Genomic DNA, 20,789 nt, shown 5'->3' on the forward strand with positions numbered 1-20,789 from the left:
ATCACTCTTCTACCTAGGAGCCAATACACAGAAGTTAAGTAAAAAAACAAAACAAACAAGGGAAAGACTTTACATTCATTTCTGTATTGGCTCCAAATTCTTCCAGAACTGATGCTCATTACTTGTCTTTGGTGATTTATGCAGGAAAAACATACTACCAACCAGAAGAAATCTTAAGGGCACTGGAAATATTTCCATAAGTATTATCTATTGAAGATAGGGAATTCAGAAAACAGTCAGATTTTGAAGTGAATAATAAGGTGGAATCTGAAAATAGATTTTAGATTTCTGAACCATAACTTAAAATAAAGGCCACAGGTAGAATGTAATTCATAATAAGTGAGTAAAAACATGCTTGTCTAGAATTTCACAAACTTGATCAAAAAGACTTTAAACGGAAAAGGAATTTTTCTGTATATATCTATATTCATCTGCATGAATAGGTTTTCTCATATATATGTATATATACACACATGCATAATATATAAATTGTGTATATGAGTAAAAAATGTGGCATTGCAACCAAAAAAACATAAAGTACTAGGCTTCATTTAGAGAAGTGTAACTTCTTTGGATGAGATGGTTCCATTATATTCTGTCTTGCTTACTACATATCTGTATTTATGCACACACATATGCACATACACATTCACACATGCAACTATACATTAATGTAGATACCATAGATAACTACCATAGTAGCAGCTACAAGATGAGCAGTGGAAATAAAATAATTTATAAGAGACGAATTCCAAGAAACTAGTAACAAAAACGATGGTTTTAATTGTTAATGCAGATTTACAAAGTATAAGTAAACTAGAAAGCAGAATGATAGACAAATTTGAAAAATATGTTCACAAAGGGAAATCTAGTAGTGAGATGGAAAACATTGGTTGAAAATCAGTGGAAGGAGAATTAGAAGTGATTTGTGGAAGTATAGAATAGTTGGTGAAGAAATAAATATGGATAAATAAATATGGAAATATGGATTAAAAACAGATTAAAGGAGTAAAATAAAGGTAGGTGATCTATACATCTATTTAAACTGCTAAAAGTAGAGTAGCTGCCAAGTTGTGCAATTTGCCTTGATCATTTTTATCTTCCAGAAGGTGGAGAAGGTAACAACAGAATTCTGGACATAATTTTGACAAGGAAGAACTATTTCCTAAATAGAAGGCAAGAGACATCTCCATCAAAATTCATGATAGAGGAAAAGAAAATTGAGGTGTAGTCTGAAGTGCACTCAATTTTGAGAATAGATTTCAAAGGATTCATAGAAAGTTTAGCCAGGATCTTGTACAGTAAAGATTATAATAGAGTTAGAGGGCCTAGATTTGCTACATACTATTTTTGAATAACCTTGGTTAAATCACAAAATCTCTGAGCCTTAGTTTCTCGTCTGTAAAATTAATTGGATTAGGTGGCTTCTAAGGTTCCTTATGATTCAATCAGTTATATCCTGATAGATGTAATCTATGCTCTAGTTGTTTAATATCCAATAGAAGGAGTTTAACCTAAGAGCTTTTAAGAGTGAAATTCTAAAGCAGAAGCAGAAATTATTCTAGTGAAAGGAAGAGAGAGTTGGCCTAAAAGACACTAGGCTGAACAGAGACATTGACCAATTTAAATTTTTTTAAAAAAATGGAAACATGGGTAGGTAACTAAAGGGGAATACAAGAGAATGATCCGTCCTTTTAAGAATGTTAATAGAGAATGCTAAATTCCAGAATGAGCTGAGCCTGGTAACAAATGTTGCAGATAATAAGTTTAGTTTTCTGTTCCTGATAAAATCTAGGATATGATGTTTAAAGGAATGACTTTTGAGCATTTTACAAAAGAAGTGATCATTGAAAGCCAGCATATAATTTATCATTATCTATTCATCACGAACCTTTCCTTTTTGACTTACTATGTTTAGTTGGAAAGACTTATTATATTTAGATTTCAGCATAGTATTTGACAGTCTCAAACTTGTGACTAAGTGTCTCCAGGGATCCCTGATTAGGATTTTTTATGAATGCAGGATTGAATGTTGGATCAAATTTAAAGGTATATGTGTAAAATTATGCTTTGGGATCACAAGTACAGAATAATACATTAGTAGTTAACATGTCCTATTAAAAGGTTTGTGAGGTGAGGTTGGTGACCAAAAATATTTATGGTATTAGATGAAATATTAAGAGATCCATAGAATTCAGAATGAGGGATATGTACTGTTCTTTGCCTTGGTCAGAATGAATTATGTACTGTATTTAGTTTTGGATGCCACAACTTAGGAAGCCTTTAGCCACATGGCTCATTTTCCAGGAAAATGATCAGGATAGTGAGAGGAATAGAGTCCATGCCATATATTGATTTGTTAGAGGAATTGGAATGTTCAATGTAGAGAAGAGAAAAGTTGATAGGGCATGATAATCATCTAAAGGGCTATCTCTTAAAAAAGATGATTAAACTTGTTCTGCATGACTGAAGAGGCCAGACAGAAGTGGGAGCAAATAGGTAAAAGTTACAGATAGGCAGATTTGTACTTCCAAGGAAAAACTTCCAAATTGTCCAGAAGTGTAATGGACTGCCCTGGAGTAGAGGCTAGAAGACCTCTTGTCAAATGATGTCAAGGGAATTTAATTCTTGGTCAGTTAGTGGTCAAATGATGGCCCATGAAGTTCTTTCAGGCTCACAAATTTTGTGATTTTGTGAAAGTACTTTGAACAATATAGAAGTACAAGCTATGTATAAATGATATATGAAGAATAAATTAGAGATTATCCACATATAAAACCCAGTGGAATTGCACATTGGCTTTGGGGGGGTGGGAGGAGGAGAGAGAAAAAATATGAATTATGTAACCATGAAAATATTTTCATAATTAATAAAATAAAAATAAAAAAATAATTAGAAGTTATCTCAGGGGGAAGGTACTAAGATTAAGGAGGATTCAAAAAGACTTTATAGAAAGTGGGAATTTAATTGGGACCTGAGGGAAACTTGTAGGTGGAGATGAAGAGGGAGAGAATTCTAGGCAAGGCAATCAGAGAAAATACAGAGACATGGAGATCTGATTTGAGGAATAGCAAGGAGGGCAATATCATTGGACTGCTGAGAATGGAAAGAGGGGTCAAGTGTAAGAAGACTAGAAAGGTGACAGTGGTGCTTGGGGTACAAGTAACAAGTTTTGAAAGCAGAACAGAAGATTTTATAGTTGATCCTTTAGGCCAGAGGTTGGCAATGTATGGCTCTTTCTGTAGGAGCCATAAAGTCAATTTTTTTTCAGGCGCTGTTACAGGAGCACTCACTGTGAGCACTGTACGGCTCTCACGAAATTACATTTTTAAAAATGTGGTGTTTATGGCTCTCATGGCTGAAAAGGTTGCCGACCCCTGCTTTAGGCAATAAGGAACGAGTTGAGTTTATTGAATAAGAGAGTTTTATTTAATACCTGTATGTTAGGAAGATCAGTTTGACAACTAAGTGGAAAATAAATAAGAGTAGGTAGACTTGAGACATGGAGCCCAGCCTCTAGGCTGTTGCAGTAGCCTAGGAATGAGGATAGGGGCCTGTGCTGAGGCAGTTGCAGTATCAAGAGAAGATTATATTTTTATGAGATGTTATAAAGATAGAAATGACAGGACTTGTCCACTTATTGGATAAATGGAGATGGAATGGAGCAGTGAGAGTGAGGGCTTAAAGATGACACATAGCCTGGGTGGCTGGGAGGACGAGATTTTCCTTCATAATAAGGAAGTTATAAGGGAAGAGTTTTAAAGATAATGAGTTGTTTTGGACATGTTGAGTTTAAGATATCTATGGGACATCCACTTTGAGATGCCAAAAAGGCAGTTGGAGATGTGAGACTTGAGGTTTTTTTTAATGATTTTACTTTTATTTCTTTCTTCCTCATTTGCCACTTGGAAGATTTATCTTTGTTTATGTTAGACTAAAAACAACAAAGAGGAGGATAAAAAGTTCCCTAAAGATTTTAGTCTTTGAGAGAAGATTGGAGTTTTAGAAATGAAGGCATGATCTTTCAGCTTTGTGTCAAGAGCACTGATCTTGAAATTCTATGGCCTGAGTTGAAATACTAGCCCTGATTCTTATTGTGATCCTGGGGAAGTTTCTTAACCTCTCTGAGCCCCAGTTTTCTCATGTACAAAATGGTCATGATAGTTTTGTATTATGTTCCTCACAGAATTGTAAAAATATCATCTCATGATACTAGAAAGTATTAGGTGTGCTCTTATAGAAGGTTTATTTCAGGATTTCCATGCAGGGATTGGCAGCAGAGCCTCAGCCAAAGAACTACAGAAAGGAATTTTCCCTCTCCATTTATCCTTGTTACTGTTCCACCAAATTCAGATCAATCATCACATAGTGAGTTCCTAGCCACCTTTTGTTTTTGCCACTTCTCTAAAAAACTTGCAGTTTTTATTTAGTGAGTAGTATAAACTGGCTCTTTTCATCAGGTTTCAGAGCCTCTTCAGGGCCTTAAGAATCTCAGGAAGGTAGTTTGGCTCAGGGAAGGAATTTTAAATGAATATTGATCTGATCAGCATCTTGTAGTCACATTAGTTAACTACTTGCTTTCTTCAGCTACAAACCTACCTACCAACTTTCTCTCATCCAGGTCCCCTTGGGGATATGTATTACCTATGTAATTTGTTCATATAGTGAACTGTTATTCCATCTACTGAGTATAGAATGTTCTGTATAAATGTATATTTTGCAAGCATACTTCAATATTTGAAATAGATTTGTCCTTGAGAAGTTAATGGAATGTTTTCTATTTACCCATAGAAACAAGATGTGCTTTTATGGAAACAAGGCTAGCTACAGTATATCATAAAGTTAATCTTTCCAAGAGATACATTTTTCTGATAAAATGTTAATCATACTCAAAACAGATTTCAATACAATACAGACTTCCTAAGGTTATAGTTAAATAAGTTTAAAAGTTGAAGGGGAAATTTCCTGTAGCTTAGCTGAAGTGAACATACTATGGATTTTCTCAAATCTTGTTCCCTTAAAACAAACAGGAAAAAACCAGATAACATGGAAGTCTAGCTATTCAGATTACTTTTTGTTTTTGTAGAAACTTTTGGAAAAGAGTTAAAGTGAAAGATTTCTTAGAAGCAAAGGTAAATTCAGTATTCATTAGTTAATGCACAAAATTGGGAGTATGTGTAGTAACAAAGTATGTCTTTCTAACATGTAAATACATGTATAGTATATAGTAAATGTGAAGTACTCAGGGAAGCATAATCAAAGCCCATGGCTGAAGACTTATCAAAGATTCTGTAAAATGAATTGCTGTAAAACATTACATAAAATAGCTTCCTGTAAATGAGTGTATAATGAGGTTCAGGTTAACAAGGTTTACCTGTATATGAGTATTTGAAGCATGTGAGTGTATTTTCAAAAATGTATATGTATGTTTGCTTACATATGAGTATCTCTTTGGACATATATCTCTGGGGATTTATAATTTTGTGATTCTTGAAGCATGTTATTTAATCTCCATATTAATCTGTAAAAATAGGGATAATAGCTACCTTATCTACCTCACTTCTTTTCATTATAGTGATATTTAGAAGATAGAATAGTAAAAGCACTTTGAAAAAGTTAGGCACTATACGAATGATAAATAAGGAAGTAACTGAAAAAGTTGTGTCCGAGATACACTGTCATTTTGAGAAGGAATGCAAAACTTTCAAAGCATTTTTGTAACTGGATGGGAATAACTGTAAATTGATTTATTTAAGGAAGGTGGGATAATATGAATACATTTACCTTTCAATCATTTATCTTTCATCTTTCAAAAAGGTTCAAAGAGAAGTAATGAAAAAGAGCACAAAAGTACTAACTCTGGACTCAAGAGGACCTAGGATCAAATTTTACATATTATACTACTTGTGACATTGATTGGGCAAGTCACTTAATTTCCCTGGGCCTCAATTTTTTACCATTAAAATGAAGGGATTCCACTCGATTCCTTTTAGGTCTACATTTATGATTCTATGTTTTAGTGCTGCCCCTCCTCACCCACTATGTATCATTTGTTCAAGTATTTTTATCTCTATAATTTATGCAGTCCCAACCCACTTATGGTGGAGAAGAAGGGAGGAAAAGGAGGAAGGCAGACTTGGGCTCTTTTGCAGAACCTTATGATTAAAATGGTAGGAAGACAGTATACTATGTAAATATGAGTGTCATATCTTATTTTTTAGAAAAATATACCAAAATTTACACACCAAAATGAATCTTATATTTCAGTGATGCTGCTTGTTATTGCTCAAAATATTTTGGCCTCTTGGGAAGTTGCCTTCTAAGTAAGTTTAGAAATCACACATGCAAAAAATTTAGTCTTACTACTTATAGCTATATTCATTTGCTAAAAAACCAGGACCATTCACCATAGCAACTGGAATGAAGACTTTCTGAGTTTGAACAGTTTTTTATATAAATTTCATATGTGGCAACACTGTATGAATTAAAAAGGGGAAGAAAAAAAACACATGAACAAAACTTACAAGAGAACTAATAATGGACATTTACAGCTGAGTTGAAATGGGAAGGGGGTGCTGGGCCTCCAAATCTGCATCTAGGTAAGAGTGCTGTTATGTCATTTCTCCAAATTGTGGTAGTGGTGTGATAGCTTCAGTGACTTAGTTTTCCCTTTTGGTATTCATGTCCTGGGTGAAAACAATCAATTCCTGACTCGTTTCTGGAATAGGGGGGGAAAAACATTGATGTGGTCAAATACCCTATATTACTTACCCTGGGCGGGTTAGGAATGATGGCATCAAGGGGTATAATGACTTTGTTCAGCTCTTTGTGGTCCACTGTAGACTGACAGAAACCACCTGCCTTCCTCATAGTCCTGTTGTTTCCTGCCTGAGATTACTGGTACCTGTCCCTATTAGTGCTATTCTCAGATGTAGTAGCTGCCCCTGTGCTTTAATTGCATGATCCTTAAAAACCTAGAGCTCTATTGCTTTTTATGTCCATCTTTCTTGTGCTGGCAATTCAGATTTTCCCTTTCCTTATCCCAAATAGCCTCTTCTAGCATCTGGTGAATTAATTGTTACACATAGGTAGGACTTCTGTACTATGTAGAGGACTCTCTTACATATTCAAAAGTATTTTATTTTGTTATTTTTAGACATGGGATGTAGTAGTAATATATCACTTATTAAAACCATTAGTAACTTTTAAGGACATTTTACATGAAAGAAAACACAATCTAGTCTTCACAGTAACTAGATGAAATTCCTGCTAACGTGAAGTGAAAAAATTGCTAGGTGAACAGAGGCTCCCAAATGAGCAATAGGACTCTAATAATTAAATAGAGTAATAGAACTCTAATAATTAAACCTAATTATTCTTCCTTATTCTGGATACTGGGGATATGAATATAAGATTTTAAAAAGCTGAAGTTTTCACAGTAAAAAAGAAATTGAGTAATAATGTCTCCTACAAAATAGGTTCAAATCTACCAGGAATAATTTTATTTAATTTGTCAATTTTTTATTCAATCCATTTCTAGTGTGGAGAGAAATATCCAAACTAACATGGTCCCTCATGTGTTCTAACAAGATTTCATAACCTAACCTAAGATTTCATATAACAGAATCCCTAGCCAAGAAAAGAAAATATGTCAATATACAGCTATTATTTATGCATATTTATTATATAATACAGTCTAATTATTATATAGTATTATATATACAGTTATTATTATTCCATAATAGTCACCATTCAGTTCTTGCCTGGGCCACTTCCCCTTAAAAGTTACTTCCAGTGAGTAATATTTCAAGAAGACCTTGTCTCCAGGTCAGATGTAATGCCAACTACTCCAGGGTGCAAGAAGACAATGATTTCATGTAGACAAAACAGTTATTCCATCTCAAAGGAAGGCCCTAGCTTTTTTTCTTCCCATTTTCCTAAAGAGAACTTACATGAAAGGGCTTTAGGTTACAGAAGATGTTTCTTTATAGAGAAACATAAGATTTTGTTAACATCCTTCAATATCCCTTTTCATCACTGGGAGCAATAATAAATGGGCATTATATCTGTGTGGTCGTTTTGAGGAGTGTTTTCTGAACAGCTCTATTCTGTGGCAAATATACATTTGTTTCAGCTTTACAGCACAATATCTTGGGGGTCGAAAATAGTAGGAATGTTTAGAATGGATCAGTGATGGGTAGGATGTTGAAACAGGGAGAACAAGGGGAATAGCAATAGTTTTCATTTTGTACTGGTTTCCCTAAGTATCTCTGGTGACTAAAGCACATTTGTATGCATATTTTTACAATTATGCTCTCAAGATGGTGACTTCTAGAAACTAATCCTTTGCTAGAAAAATTTTCCAGGACCCCAGATAAAAAAATAGAGCTGAATCACAGTTGTTGAATTAGGCTTTTAAATTGTCCAGATTGCTTTCCATCTTATCCTGATATTAAGTCTCACTTATTAAACTTTAAAACTCAAGGATTCACTATTTATCTATCAGAACAGACTCATTTTGATTTCAAACACTGTCAACCTTAATAGTGTATCTGTCTAATTTTCCCAGGCATGGTTGCTATGATTCCTTTTTTTTTGCAGTGCTTTTGAAATCACATGTTCTTTAGATAAGTTTGATTATCTTTACCATAGAATTCTTCAAGGCACACTACTATTCCTTAGAAAACTTGCTGAAAAGTTTTTTAATATTATTAACATTAGTTATAAAGTGAAATTACATGTCTCCTGTACCTGATTTTAAAATTTCTTTTTAATTTGTAAATCAGGTTCTTTAACCAAACATAGGAAATTTGCAGCTTTCCCCAGCTCCTCAAGACCACAATAACCTCGTCCTTTCTGAGTCCTCATAGTTTCTTAAAATAAGATAGCAAAACTTTTTTTTTTCAAATATCCCTGAATAGAAAATTGTCTTTATCTAAAGAGATCACATTTCCATAATTCTTGTCACTTTTACCCTTGAGGAAGTGAAAACATGAGAATCCCACTCATCCCAAGAGACAAGGCAATCTCACACTGAGGTCAAAAAGGAAGAAAAGGTCAACAGCATCAGGAACAGATACAGAATGAGGTACCCTGTGGAGGATATGAGGAGGTAGTGATGGAGTTAATTGGAATTGGAGAATATTTCAGGATAGGTCTAGGATCAGCTAGGAAACTGAAGGATGATGCCAATGCTTTATCATGCTCCAATGATTTGGGTATCTAGGGTTCAGTCAAGGTGTACATACCTGCATATGGAGCCCCCTGAATGGAGAAGAGCATAAGGAAGGAAAGAAGAAACCTTAAGTGCTACTAGTCTTGGTTTTATACTCCTCTTTGACTGAGGATCTCCTTATCACAAACTTATTTGTTTAATATGTGCTCTGGGAGCCACTTTAATAGAGACCGTAAGAGTAATGACAAGAGATTACTTTATATAGCATTTTAATGTTAACAAAATATATTATCTCATTTGTTCCTTATGCCAATTTTAGAGCTATTGTTCTAGGGCCCTATCCAAGGCAATACAAGTCAACAATCACCTACTATGTACTAGCTATAGAAAGAAAAAGTCCTTTATCCCCTTATCTCTAGAAGCTAACAGTCCAAGGGGAGAGAATTTGATTAGTGACTATGTGCAAACTATCCCACTTAGCCCACTGTATCTACTGGTTGGCTCTAGATAACAGACCATCCTATCTTTTAGGACTTTACATCCTATCTAGCCATCCATGAGTTTTCCATCTCACTTTCTTTGTCTCAGAGCCTCTTTCCCCTTTCACTCCCCTCCACTTCTTTTCCACCTCCTTGGAACAAAACTCTCTGCTCTGGTCACTTCTTCCCTATGCATTGTCTTCTTTTTTATTATTAGAGATCACCAACAAGACATTTCTATATAGAAAGAACAGAAAACAAGAATAGATCTTTTACATAACAGTTTTTAAAGCATATATTACATTTTACATGGTAGTTCTAGCATTCCCTTGCTTTTCTTGGGTAGCTAAATTGTGTCATGAGTATAAAGTTGAACCTAGAGAAAGGAAGACCTGAATTCAAATACATCTTAGATACTAGCTGAGTGACCCTCAGCAAGTCACTCAACCTCTGTCTACCTCAGTTTCTCATTTGTTAAAAAAATCTATAAAATAGCACCTACCTCCCAGAGCTATTGTGAGGATAAAATGAGATAATATTTTATCAAGTGCTTTGCAAGCCTTAAAGTATTATACAAATGCTAGCTACTGTCTATTCCTTTCTGGATTTCCTTCTGCCTTTTTTTTTTAATTTAAAATGCTCCATTGATGTTCTTTTCTTTGACATTGGTTATTACCATTCCTCCCTCTGCCCCGCCCCATAAACTTCTCCCCACAAAGAACATAAGATATGTAACACCTGAATTTATATTCATGGAAATTAATTTATATTTATGTTACCCACATGATATCTGTATCTGAAAATATGTCTCATTCTACCAAGAGGTTTGAAGTGTGATTCATTACCAGTCTGGATTCAGTTAATATTATTTAGTTGTAGAAATGGTAACTATAGGAATAGTGATAGTGACTAGACTTGTAATTTCATTGTTATATGAAAAAATTCCTTCTAATAAGTCAGGTTAGCATCTTCTTTGCAGTGTATAATCTTGGTGAATTGCCTAGGCATAGAGAGTTTCAGTGAGGATCAGACAGCCAAATTGTATTCAGACACAATAGTTGAACTCACATCTTCCTGGCTTTGAGGCCACCGCTATTCCCTATGGTATGCTGCCTGTTAAGACATTTTTTAAAAAATTAAGTAGATTTTTTCTTTTATTCTGGAAAAGTTCTACAGAAGTTTTCATGAGTGTTTTTCATCCTCTTACTTGGAGTGAAGAGGGGATACAAAACTTAAGGGAGGATGACCATGATGAGACATTCCCGTTGTGGTTGAAGTGCAAGAAACTGCATGGTTTTTATATTTTTGGAGGCATGGATAATAAATAGAAAAATCAAAGGATCACAGCATACTATTAGAAAACTTGAGAGCTTAAGGTAGTGATGGAAAGCCTTTTAGAGACCATGTGCCGTGCCCCACCCAGTCTGTGTGCTGTACCCTGCCTCCCCACCAAGTGCCAAGTACACTCTGCCCCTTCCCTTATCCTCCTTCCCTTATCCCGCACAGAGGAGGGAGAAAAAGCTCCCATTGGGCTGTTGGGCAGAGGTGCAGGTGATGTGAAAAAATGTCATCAGGCATGGTGGAGAGGGAGAAGGGAGCAGCTGGGCCTGCCTGAGTCCCTCTGCCTTTCTAGTAACAAACTTGGGGGTTGGGGGTCAGGTGGCTCGTGTGCCCACAGAAGTGCTCTGCATGCTCTTTGGCACACATGCCATAGGTTCATCATCATGGGCTTTGGGTTATGTTGAGAAGCCTAACTCAGTCCCATGTGATAAATGTTAGGTGCATGTAGTGGTTTTACTAGATATCAGGAGAAAAATGTAGTCCAGAATTAGGTGGAACAACTGCAAAGGTTCTAAGGTGCTCTAGTTACTCCTCAAAGATAACCGATCATTGGCATATTAATCATTCATCATCAAATTTTACTCTCCTCAGCTGTACCATTCCCAGAAAATCCTGTGAAGTCCAAACTGCTATTTCTTCCAAGTGGCCATCTAAGAAGTGATGTTTTCACAGTATTCCCCATACATAGTATTCCACCAAAGAAGAAAAATGGCACAATTAGGCTCAAATTCACTCTATCCTGGAAAAGTCCATTTGCCTAATTGAAATTCTGATACACTGTCCTTGGTGTAATAGACAGATTAGTAGATAGGTAGGTAGGTAGATAGATAGCATATCTATTAAGCACTTATTTAGTACCAAATGGTGCTAAGTGCAAATGATAAAAAAACAAAAAAATAAAGACAGTGGAGTGAGAGTCAGGCCTAGAGACAGGAGGTCCTAGGTTCAAACCCAGCCTCAGACACTTCCCAGCTGTGTGACCCTGGGCAAGTCACTTGACCCCCATTGCCCACCCTTACCAATCTTCCATCTATAAGACAATACACCAAAGTACAAGGGTTTAAAAAAAAAAAAAGACACCGACAGTGAAAATGCAGAATTCTGGGCCATATGATCAACATAAAGAACTAGACTCTATCCCGGGTCTTCCTGACTTCTCAGACTTCTCCAAAATAAGAATTATGTGCAAGAAATAAAACAATTTTTGATATCTTCTATGATCTAAGACACTATGCACCCTAATTAGGTATGGTGAGGGTTGTCCTTACCATGTGGCATGGGAGCTTCATAAAGGTGGATATTTCTAGCTTCTTATCCTCCCACTGTTCTCCAAGGGAAACTTTAATTCCTACTAGGAGGGAAAGCAAAACATTAGGGCCAGAAGTCTGGCCATTCTTCTCTCCTCAGAGAGAGGGGGTACAAGACTAGAATTCTATCTATCTGTTCCTTTAAATATTAATAGTGCAGAGGATATGGTTTTCAGGTCCAATCTAAATTCTGATCACCATTTCTTTAATGTGAGGAAAGTAGAATCCCTAGCTTTATAATCAAAGGCTTGATCCCCTTCCCACAAAATATCATTTTCACAAATGAACACACATAGAAAATAACCAAAAATCCCATTTATCCAAATAAGAAATAGATATAAATATACTTAGGAAAATATGTACCATATGTCAAGCTCTACCATTGGGAGCTAGGAGATGAAACCAAGAAAGTGTCCTAGATCTCACCCAAGGGGAAATTGTCCAAACTCTCTAGTGTAGTGAATTGAGAATAAGGCCTGCTAGGTCCTCTCGTCAGTTTCTTCCCAGAGTCTTTCTTTTCAGCAACTTTAAAGTGGGATGGCATCAACCATCTTTGCTGAACTAAGCAGCCCAAAGAACTCAAGGAAGACTAAAAGAAAATTGAAGGTCTAAAGAGAGTAGTGCTCTTTATCTTTCTAGTTCTCACCATCTTCCTTCTCCAAGTAGGACGTTCATTTCCACCAATGGGAGAGTCCTATACTAATGGACTTTGGGACTGGGATTATGTAGCAACTCAGTGAAGGCAGGCTAAAACTTAATTCCTAACATGCCCTCCCTTTCCTACAAGCCACTACATTCTGTCATAAGCTGACTCATGGACTTGCAAACAAACCAACCCTGCTGCCTAGAGATGGGAGGTCATGGGTTCAAATGTGACCTCAGACAACTCTAGCTGTGTGGCCCTGGACAAATCACTTTAACTCCCATCTGCCTAGATACATTTGGTTCTAAGATGGAAGGTAAGAGTTAAAAAATAAAAATAAAAAATATACCTGAACAGTATATGCAAGCAATGGCTTAAGAAAACTAGCCAGAATTTCTGAACACTGAAAACAAAGTACCAATCAAAAGAATCCGAGGATTACTTACTCCATAGGGGAGGAAGAAAAATCCTGCAGTAAGCTCTAAGACACATAATGGTTAAATTTAATTTAATGACATGACAAACTATGCAAGCTTGCTTTTGTCATTAAACTTATTTTTTGTTACTAAAAATATCAGCATTTGTAGCATATAGGAAAGGAAATTTGAATAACAGGCTATTCACACATCAGAAACCAAAGTGGGGTACAGAATATTGTGTTCCAAAAAGGAAAGGAGCTCAAGATACAACCCAAAATGTCATACTTTGCAAATGTAAGCCTAATGACTAATGAACAAAAGATAGATATTCAACAAAAAGAGACATTTGAAGCATTCTTAGAAAACTAGGATGGTTGAATTATTTTGAAAACACCACAGAAAACAGAAAGATAGAGGGGCAGCTGGGTAGCTCAGTGGATTGAGAGTCAGGCCTAGAGATGGGAGGTCTTAGGTTCAAATTTGGCCTCAGACACTTCCCAGCTGTGTGACCCTGGGCAAGTCACTTGACCCCCATTGCCCACCCTTACCACTCTTCTACCTAGGAGCCAATACACAGAAGTTAAGGGTTTAAAAAAAAAAGAAAACAGAAAGATAAACAAATATACCCATCAGGGAAGGGACAGATGATGAAATAATTTCCCCTGGATAGGTGGCTAGGACTAAAAATACAATGACAATTTTGATGTTAACAAGAATTTAAAAACCTAATGATCAACAAAAATAACAAGGGAAACCATTAAGATATTTATTTATAAACAATGGAGGAAAAATAACTTACAGCTTCTCAGGTAAAGGATTCTTTAGGAAAATCAATAAGGAGGCAAAGGAAGGAACTGAAATAGGGCAAGAAAGGGGAATTTTGATTAATGGTGGGAAGTGGTACAACTAAACAATGCTTCCATGGGAAATTCTATAAAGGGATTTATGGAGATCTTACAGGGGTTTTGTGGTTAGAGATACTCATTTACCACTAGTGGAATCAGAGCTCCTGTGGGCAACCAGGCAAGTGAGAGGACATGGATTTCATGGCAAATAGGAAAAAATTATCATAGAAAGGGTAAAGATCACAGGACAATACTTTTATTACCTGCAAAAATTGGTTATTTTTGCGAATAAGGAACAGAAAAGGGGTCAGGGAACAACATCTATGAAGTAATAATGTCGAAACTCTTTGGAAGATGAAATTCCAAGAAATGTACCTTAAAAGCTTTAATTCTATGAGGAATAGAGAAGCTAAGGAAGTAATAAATAAGTATAAGGTCCATGAATCAAGAATAAAAGTCTTGAATTGATAGAAAAGGAAAAAAAGAAGTAAAGGAAACCTTTTTTAAAAGTGCAGAAAATGAAATCTAAAACTCACAATAATAATTTGAAGGAGATGAGATGTCTTACTACTTTGCTAAGAATTTTTAAAATAGCTTAGAGGAGTAATGAAAAAGAAATTAAGTAATGAATCACTCCAGAACCAGGGAAAGGGATGACAAATGGAAGGGAAAGATCTTGTGCATGAGTGAAAAAAACTAGTGCAAATAGGATTGTCTTAAATGAGATTAAGCTAACAAATGAAGTGACAAAGTACTGTCTTTAGAGAAGAAGAGAGAAAAATCTTATTTGGGGGAAAAAAGCCCAATAATAGAGACAAATAGAAAAAAATATATATTACCTAACTTTGAATGTGAATGGATTACAATTTAACAAAATGAAAAAGTGACTTTGTGTGAGAAAATACCCCCCCCCACACACACACACACTATTGGTTATAAGAAACATCTTTAAAATAAAGAAACACAGAATAAAGAGTGGCTATAACACATCAGGTGAATCCAAAAAAGTAAAAGTTGCAAACATGCTACTAGAAAGAGTAAAAATATACACAATATAAAAAGATAATAAACAAGTGAACTACATTATGCTCAGAGGAAATGAAGACAACAAATCAATATTAAACATATGCTAAAATACCGTAGCATCTAAATTCATCATAAGGAAAAATTAATTGAATTTATAAGAAGACATATAGTATTATAGTGAACTGGGGAATTTAATGCCCTTTTCTCAGTTTTGGATAAGTCTGACAAAGATAAATATAAAAGTAGAGAATTGCATAAATGGATGGAAAAACTAGAGCTAAAATGTGGTATCTTCTTAATGGAACTGCAATAGAAAGTACATATTCCCAACATCAACATGCAACTTATATAAAAATTGTATATTAGGACACAGAGCTATGTCAAGTAAATATAAAAAGACAAATAGCAAACATTCTTTCGAGAACATAATGCAATAAAAATAATTTAGTTGGGGAACGTGCATAAAAGATTGAGACAAATGAAAGCTTAACAATGAAATCCTAAATAGTGGTTCAAATAATAGAAATAAGAACTATGTGAAAGAAAATGATAGAGAAACAACATATCAAAATTTCTAAGAGGCTGCTAAAGTTCTCAGAGGAAGAAAATTTAATCTCTACTCTCAATGTGCTATGTTCGAGTAAGAAACTGGAAAGGAAGTCGAGGGGAAACGAGAATGGAGTAGGGAAGAGTGCTGAAAGCAGTCACTGGGGAAGTGGAACATACAAGAGAGAAAGCCAGGGATGATGTGAAACTTGGCTAGAGCTCCTGAAGATATGGTGTCCAGGGTAAGAACTGACCAATCAATGATCAGAACTGAAGCCAGTCATCTTTAAAAGACCAGGGGAGGTAAAGTAGAAGAGTGAGCTCAGAATGAAATGAGCAGCAAGTCTGAGACTCCTCAAGATATGATGATCTCAGGCAGGTACTCACTAATTAGTGGGGTAGACTTTATTAAGAGGTCATTTGTATGAGGATGAGGAGGGGAGGAAGGAGGTGGAAAAGGCCAAAATTTAAGCTGAGATTGTAGCAAGCAATTTGATTAAGGCTTCTGGAGAGCAAAGTCCAAGAGCAGAGTCATCTTATGGGAGTTTGAGCAGTTGGTGGGGATGTGGAACAATCAAGAGCATGAGCTGATGTGGAACTGTGGTGTCTAGTCATTGAATGCTTGCCAACACCAAAGTTCAAATTTATCACCTACCTCACTTAGAGCTTACTTCATAACTTCAACTGACCTTGCCTCATGAGTAGTCTGTTGCTAGCCCTCACCACATACCTATCGGCAGGGAAGTGAACTCATTTTCATTTGAGTCAGTCAAAAAGAGGCAAAATATACTTTTTTTTCTTCTCTGTTCTCATTTTCAAACTGACTGCTCCTTGAAAATTCTTAAGAGGGACAGATATATGGCAAAGACAGGAGGTCCTGGGTTCAAATGTGACCTAGCAGTGTGACCCTGGGCAAGACAATTGCCTAGCCCTTACCACTCTTCTGCCTTAGAACTGATACTTAGTAGATTCTAAGACATAAGGGAAGGGTCTAAAAAAAGTTTATGAGAACATCAACTACCAACTACCAGTTACTCTGAAATAAATTTTACATGAAAAATGGTATTATCCAATTCTGCAAAGTACCTAATCCCTGGATCTCAGATATACTTGACAATTCACTTCTAAGACTGGGATTTTCTTTCTGGAATTCTCAGTTCTGAATAGAGCGTGAAATTTTTAATGAAAAAAATTCAATGTCCTCTCCACTCTAAAACATATTTACCCCCATTTAAATTCACACTCCTAGGAACTAGATTCCTGGCAAATGTCCAGAGTTTTCCATCCATTAAGGCAGTGGTTCCCAAACTTTTTTGGCCTACTGCCCCCTTTCCAGAAAAAAATTACTTGGTGCCCGTGGAAATTAATTTTTAAAAAATTTTAATAGCAATTAATAGGAAAGATAACTACACCTGTGGCCATCACTGCTTTCCTGGATTGCTGCAGCACACCAGGGGACGGTAGTGCCCACTTTGGGAATCACTGTATTAAGGGATAAAAATTTAAACTGAATTGAGTAAAATTGAAAATTCACATCTAGGATCTAATTTTATGACTAGTTTCTATTTAACAAATTAATCTTAATCTGGAATATAAATTCTATGAGGACTTTCATTTTACTTTTATGTTTCTACCTATGTAGCACAGTGTCTGAAATGTATAGTAGATGCTTGATTTTCTACAGAGGCAGCTACCAGAAACAGCTAGAGTGACAGATTTGGAGTCAAGCAGAGCTGAGTTCAAAGATGCCTAACTATAGATGTATGATCCCTGGCAAGTCATTTAATCTTTCTCCAGTTCCCTTTCCTCATCTATAAAATGGAGATACTAATAGCACCTATGTCATAGAATTGTTGTGAGAATCAAATGGCTAACATATAAAAGGTACTATATAAATATTATTAATTTTTGAATAATTTATAATCCATGATGTGAAAATAATAAAAATAAATAAGACATTCAATCAAATGGAAGGAGGATTTTGTTATTTAGATATAATGATATGGTGAAAAGAATGCTGGATTTGGAATTTGAATAAATTTTGTGTGTTTCTTATACATAAACGTTGCATTTAGCTTGGTCTATTCTTCTGTACTCCTACATTTTATGTATTAATTCATCCCATTTGGAGTTAAAACTGTTATTTTGTATACTTCCTTTAATTATATTCTCATACTTTTTCCTGTTTTTGTCCCTTTACCCTTTCTTTACAAAAGAAGGGGTGGTGAATGAAGAAAATTATTAGCATCAGTGCTCTATGCTTTATGTAATCTGCTTCAATTCCTCTTTCTCTTTCCCTACCCAGAATTTCAGTTTCTATACATTCTTTCCTTCCTATTAAGTTGAGTTTGTTTTATCTATGACAAATCCCTTCTGGACTATTCTCCCTCCTATTTCTTATTCCCCTCTGAATATTCCCTCTCATTCCTCTATTGAATTGAATGTATTTCTATACCAAACTCTGTGTGGCTATATAGGTGTGTTTTACATTTTTTTTTTTATTTTACTGATTCAGATAAAAATTAGTTTTTACTGACCGCATTCCTTCTGCTTTTTCCTCCTTGTTTGGATAACCTTCTATTTGCCTACTTTAACTGTTCTCTCTAGGATTCTGCTGCTATTTTCTTCAGGTTTAAAGTGGTGTATTCTTCAATGTTTTCTGAGGTTAACTCGCATTAATTTATATGCTACATGCTCAAATATTTTGATCTTGGGCATTATCCTATTTATGTCTTCATGACCAAAACAATCACAGGGTGGTTCATTGTTGGAGCTCCAATAGGCATTTGCTTTTCCTACAACCTGTTAGCTAGTTGAAAGGGCTCTGCATATTCAGAGAGACAAAGTTGTAGTCCCACAACAAGTTCAGAGTTTCTGCCTTGGTCACTCACCTGTGGAATCCACAGTCTTAGCAGAGGTCAGAATTCTTTCCTGGTTACTCTCCTCTGGATGGAATCTAAAATACTGCTCTGAGGGCTGAGTGGCAGAGCCATAGGTTCACCTCTAATTCCTTGACTATGGGTTGAATTTACAATCTTTTTTTTAAACCCTTACCTTCTATTTTAGAATCAATACTGTGTATGGTTCTAAGGCAAAAGATCAGTAAGGGCTAGGCAATGGGGGTTAAGTGACTTGCCCAGGGTCACATAGCTAGGAAGTATCTGAGGCCAGATTTGAACCTAGGACCTTCTGGCTCTTAGTCCACTGAGCTACCTAGCTGCCCCCAAATTTATAATCTTAGGATAGAGAAGTGACCCACTGTGGTTTTTCTTATTTACTTCTTGGCCTAATGGTTCTCCTTAGTTGGTATAATTGTGGGAAAAATATGGGCTGTACTGTTTCCTTTGCTCTTTTCTACAAAAAGTTCCTTTTTTTTTTTTTAAACCCTTACCTTCTGTCTTAGAAAAAATACTGTGTATTGCTTCCAAGGCAGAAGAGCATTAGGGATTAGGAAATGAGGAGTAAGTGACTTCCCCAGGATCACATAGCTAGGAAGTGTCTGAGGCCAGATTTGAAACAGGGCCTCCCATCTCTAGGCCCACCTCTAGGCTCCCATCTCTGGTTTTTAATCTACTGGGGCACCTAGCTGCCACCTACAAAATAGTATTTATAAAAATAAAGGAATAAAGGAAAACCCAAATTACTGGCACAATATTAATTGCTCATGATTGGGCTATAGTAATATAATGAAAATGACAATACTACTAAAATTAACTTACAGATTGTCATATTGTTCAAACTATCATAGGACTAGGGAAAATAATAATAAAACTAATATGAAGAAACAAGAATCTTGAGGAAAAATTTTTAAAAAGGGAAGCAAAGGGATCTAGCAGTATTAGATTTCAAACTATACTATAAAAGAGAATCATGTAATAACCAGCACTAATTAAAATAGAAAAGTAAATCAATGGGACAGATTAGGTCTTCTAGATTCAGTGGCAATTGAACATAGTGCCATAATGTTCAGTAAATGTTGTGATGCCAAATACGGGTAAATACTCATTATTCAACAAAAACTGTTGGGAAAATTAAAAATTAATATGGAAGAAATTAGGCTTAGATCAACATCTCACAACATTTACCACAATAAGTTCCAAATAAATATATGACCTAAATCTAAAATATCACACTATAATCAAACTAAAAGATATGGTGAGAAGAGACCTTTCATAAGTATGAGTAGGGAGAATTCTTGACCAAACACAGCACAGAAATGATCATAAAAGATAAAAATAGATAGCTTAAGGAATTCCGGGTTAAGATGGAGGCAGAGTAAAAAGCAGCAGCTTGACCTCTCCTAACTGAAGCATATAGAACTCCTCAAGGGGACATAAAAACAAATCCAGATGAACGCAGGGACCCCACAACAGGGCGCAGCATTGAAGGTACATGGAATCAGGGCATTTCTATGCTATAAAGGGGTGAAACAGCTCTCACTAGAGCGCGAGCTGGGCACCCCTCTCCCCAACCCCCCAAATCACCAACAGTGCCAAGGCCAGCGCACAAGAGTTAAAGCAGGTTTGGGGCACCCATTAAGTCATTGGCAGCTCCAGGGCCTGTTCCTGAGAGCAGGAAGGCTAAGGACCCCAAGAGGCTAAAGAACGCACAGACTTTGAACACAGACCTTGAGCACTGGCGTGGGTGAAGGCACTGACGTAGGCACGGACAAGGATCTTGAGTGCAGGCTTGGACCTCTAGTGGGGACCCTGTGCAGACGGGAGCATGGCTATGGAAGCAGCACCCTGAGACTGTTGAAGGAGCCTCAGGCAGAAGGGCAGGCGGGGGACCACCAGGAGGCTTGACCCCGAGAACAACGAGACTAGAGACCTTGGGAGCCTAGAGAGCGCAGACAGACCCTGAGTGTGAGGATAAAGCTGAGAAGGCGCAGGGCTCACAGCAATGGCAAGCCAAAATCGGGAACCTCAGAAGAGAAAGATCATCAAGAAGAAATCTGTAACACTTGACAACTTTTACACAGAGAAAATCCAGAGCAAACAGCAGAGGA

At 36.2% G+C, this 20,789-nt stretch overlaps 1 protein-coding gene across 4 annotated transcripts in view; it reads right to left on the reverse strand.

Moving 5' to 3' along the window:
- PMP22 (peripheral myelin protein 22) overlaps positions 1–20,789 on the reverse strand; it is a 105,646-nt gene that overhangs the window by 4,284 nt on the left and 80,573 nt on the right. For 3 of the 4 annotated variants that reach the window (XM_044677161.1, XM_044677162.1, XM_044677160.1), the window contains one exon: positions 12,004–12,343. The exons of the other annotated variant lie outside the window; for it this stretch is intronic. In XM_044677161.1, coding sequence (XP_044533096.1) covers positions 12,234–12,343 — 110 coding nt within the window. In that variant the 3' untranslated portion in view covers positions 12,004–12,233. Of the gene's footprint in view, positions 1–12,003; positions 12,344–20,789 lie in introns of those variants that run through there. 4 annotated transcript variants of the gene reach the window in all.

The sequence above is a fragment of the Gracilinanus agilis genome, chromosome 4, assembly GCF_016433145.1.
Source record: "Gracilinanus agilis isolate LMUSP501 chromosome 4, AgileGrace, whole genome shotgun sequence".
Lineage (NCBI taxonomy): Eukaryota > Metazoa > Chordata > Mammalia > Didelphimorphia > Didelphidae > Gracilinanus > Gracilinanus agilis.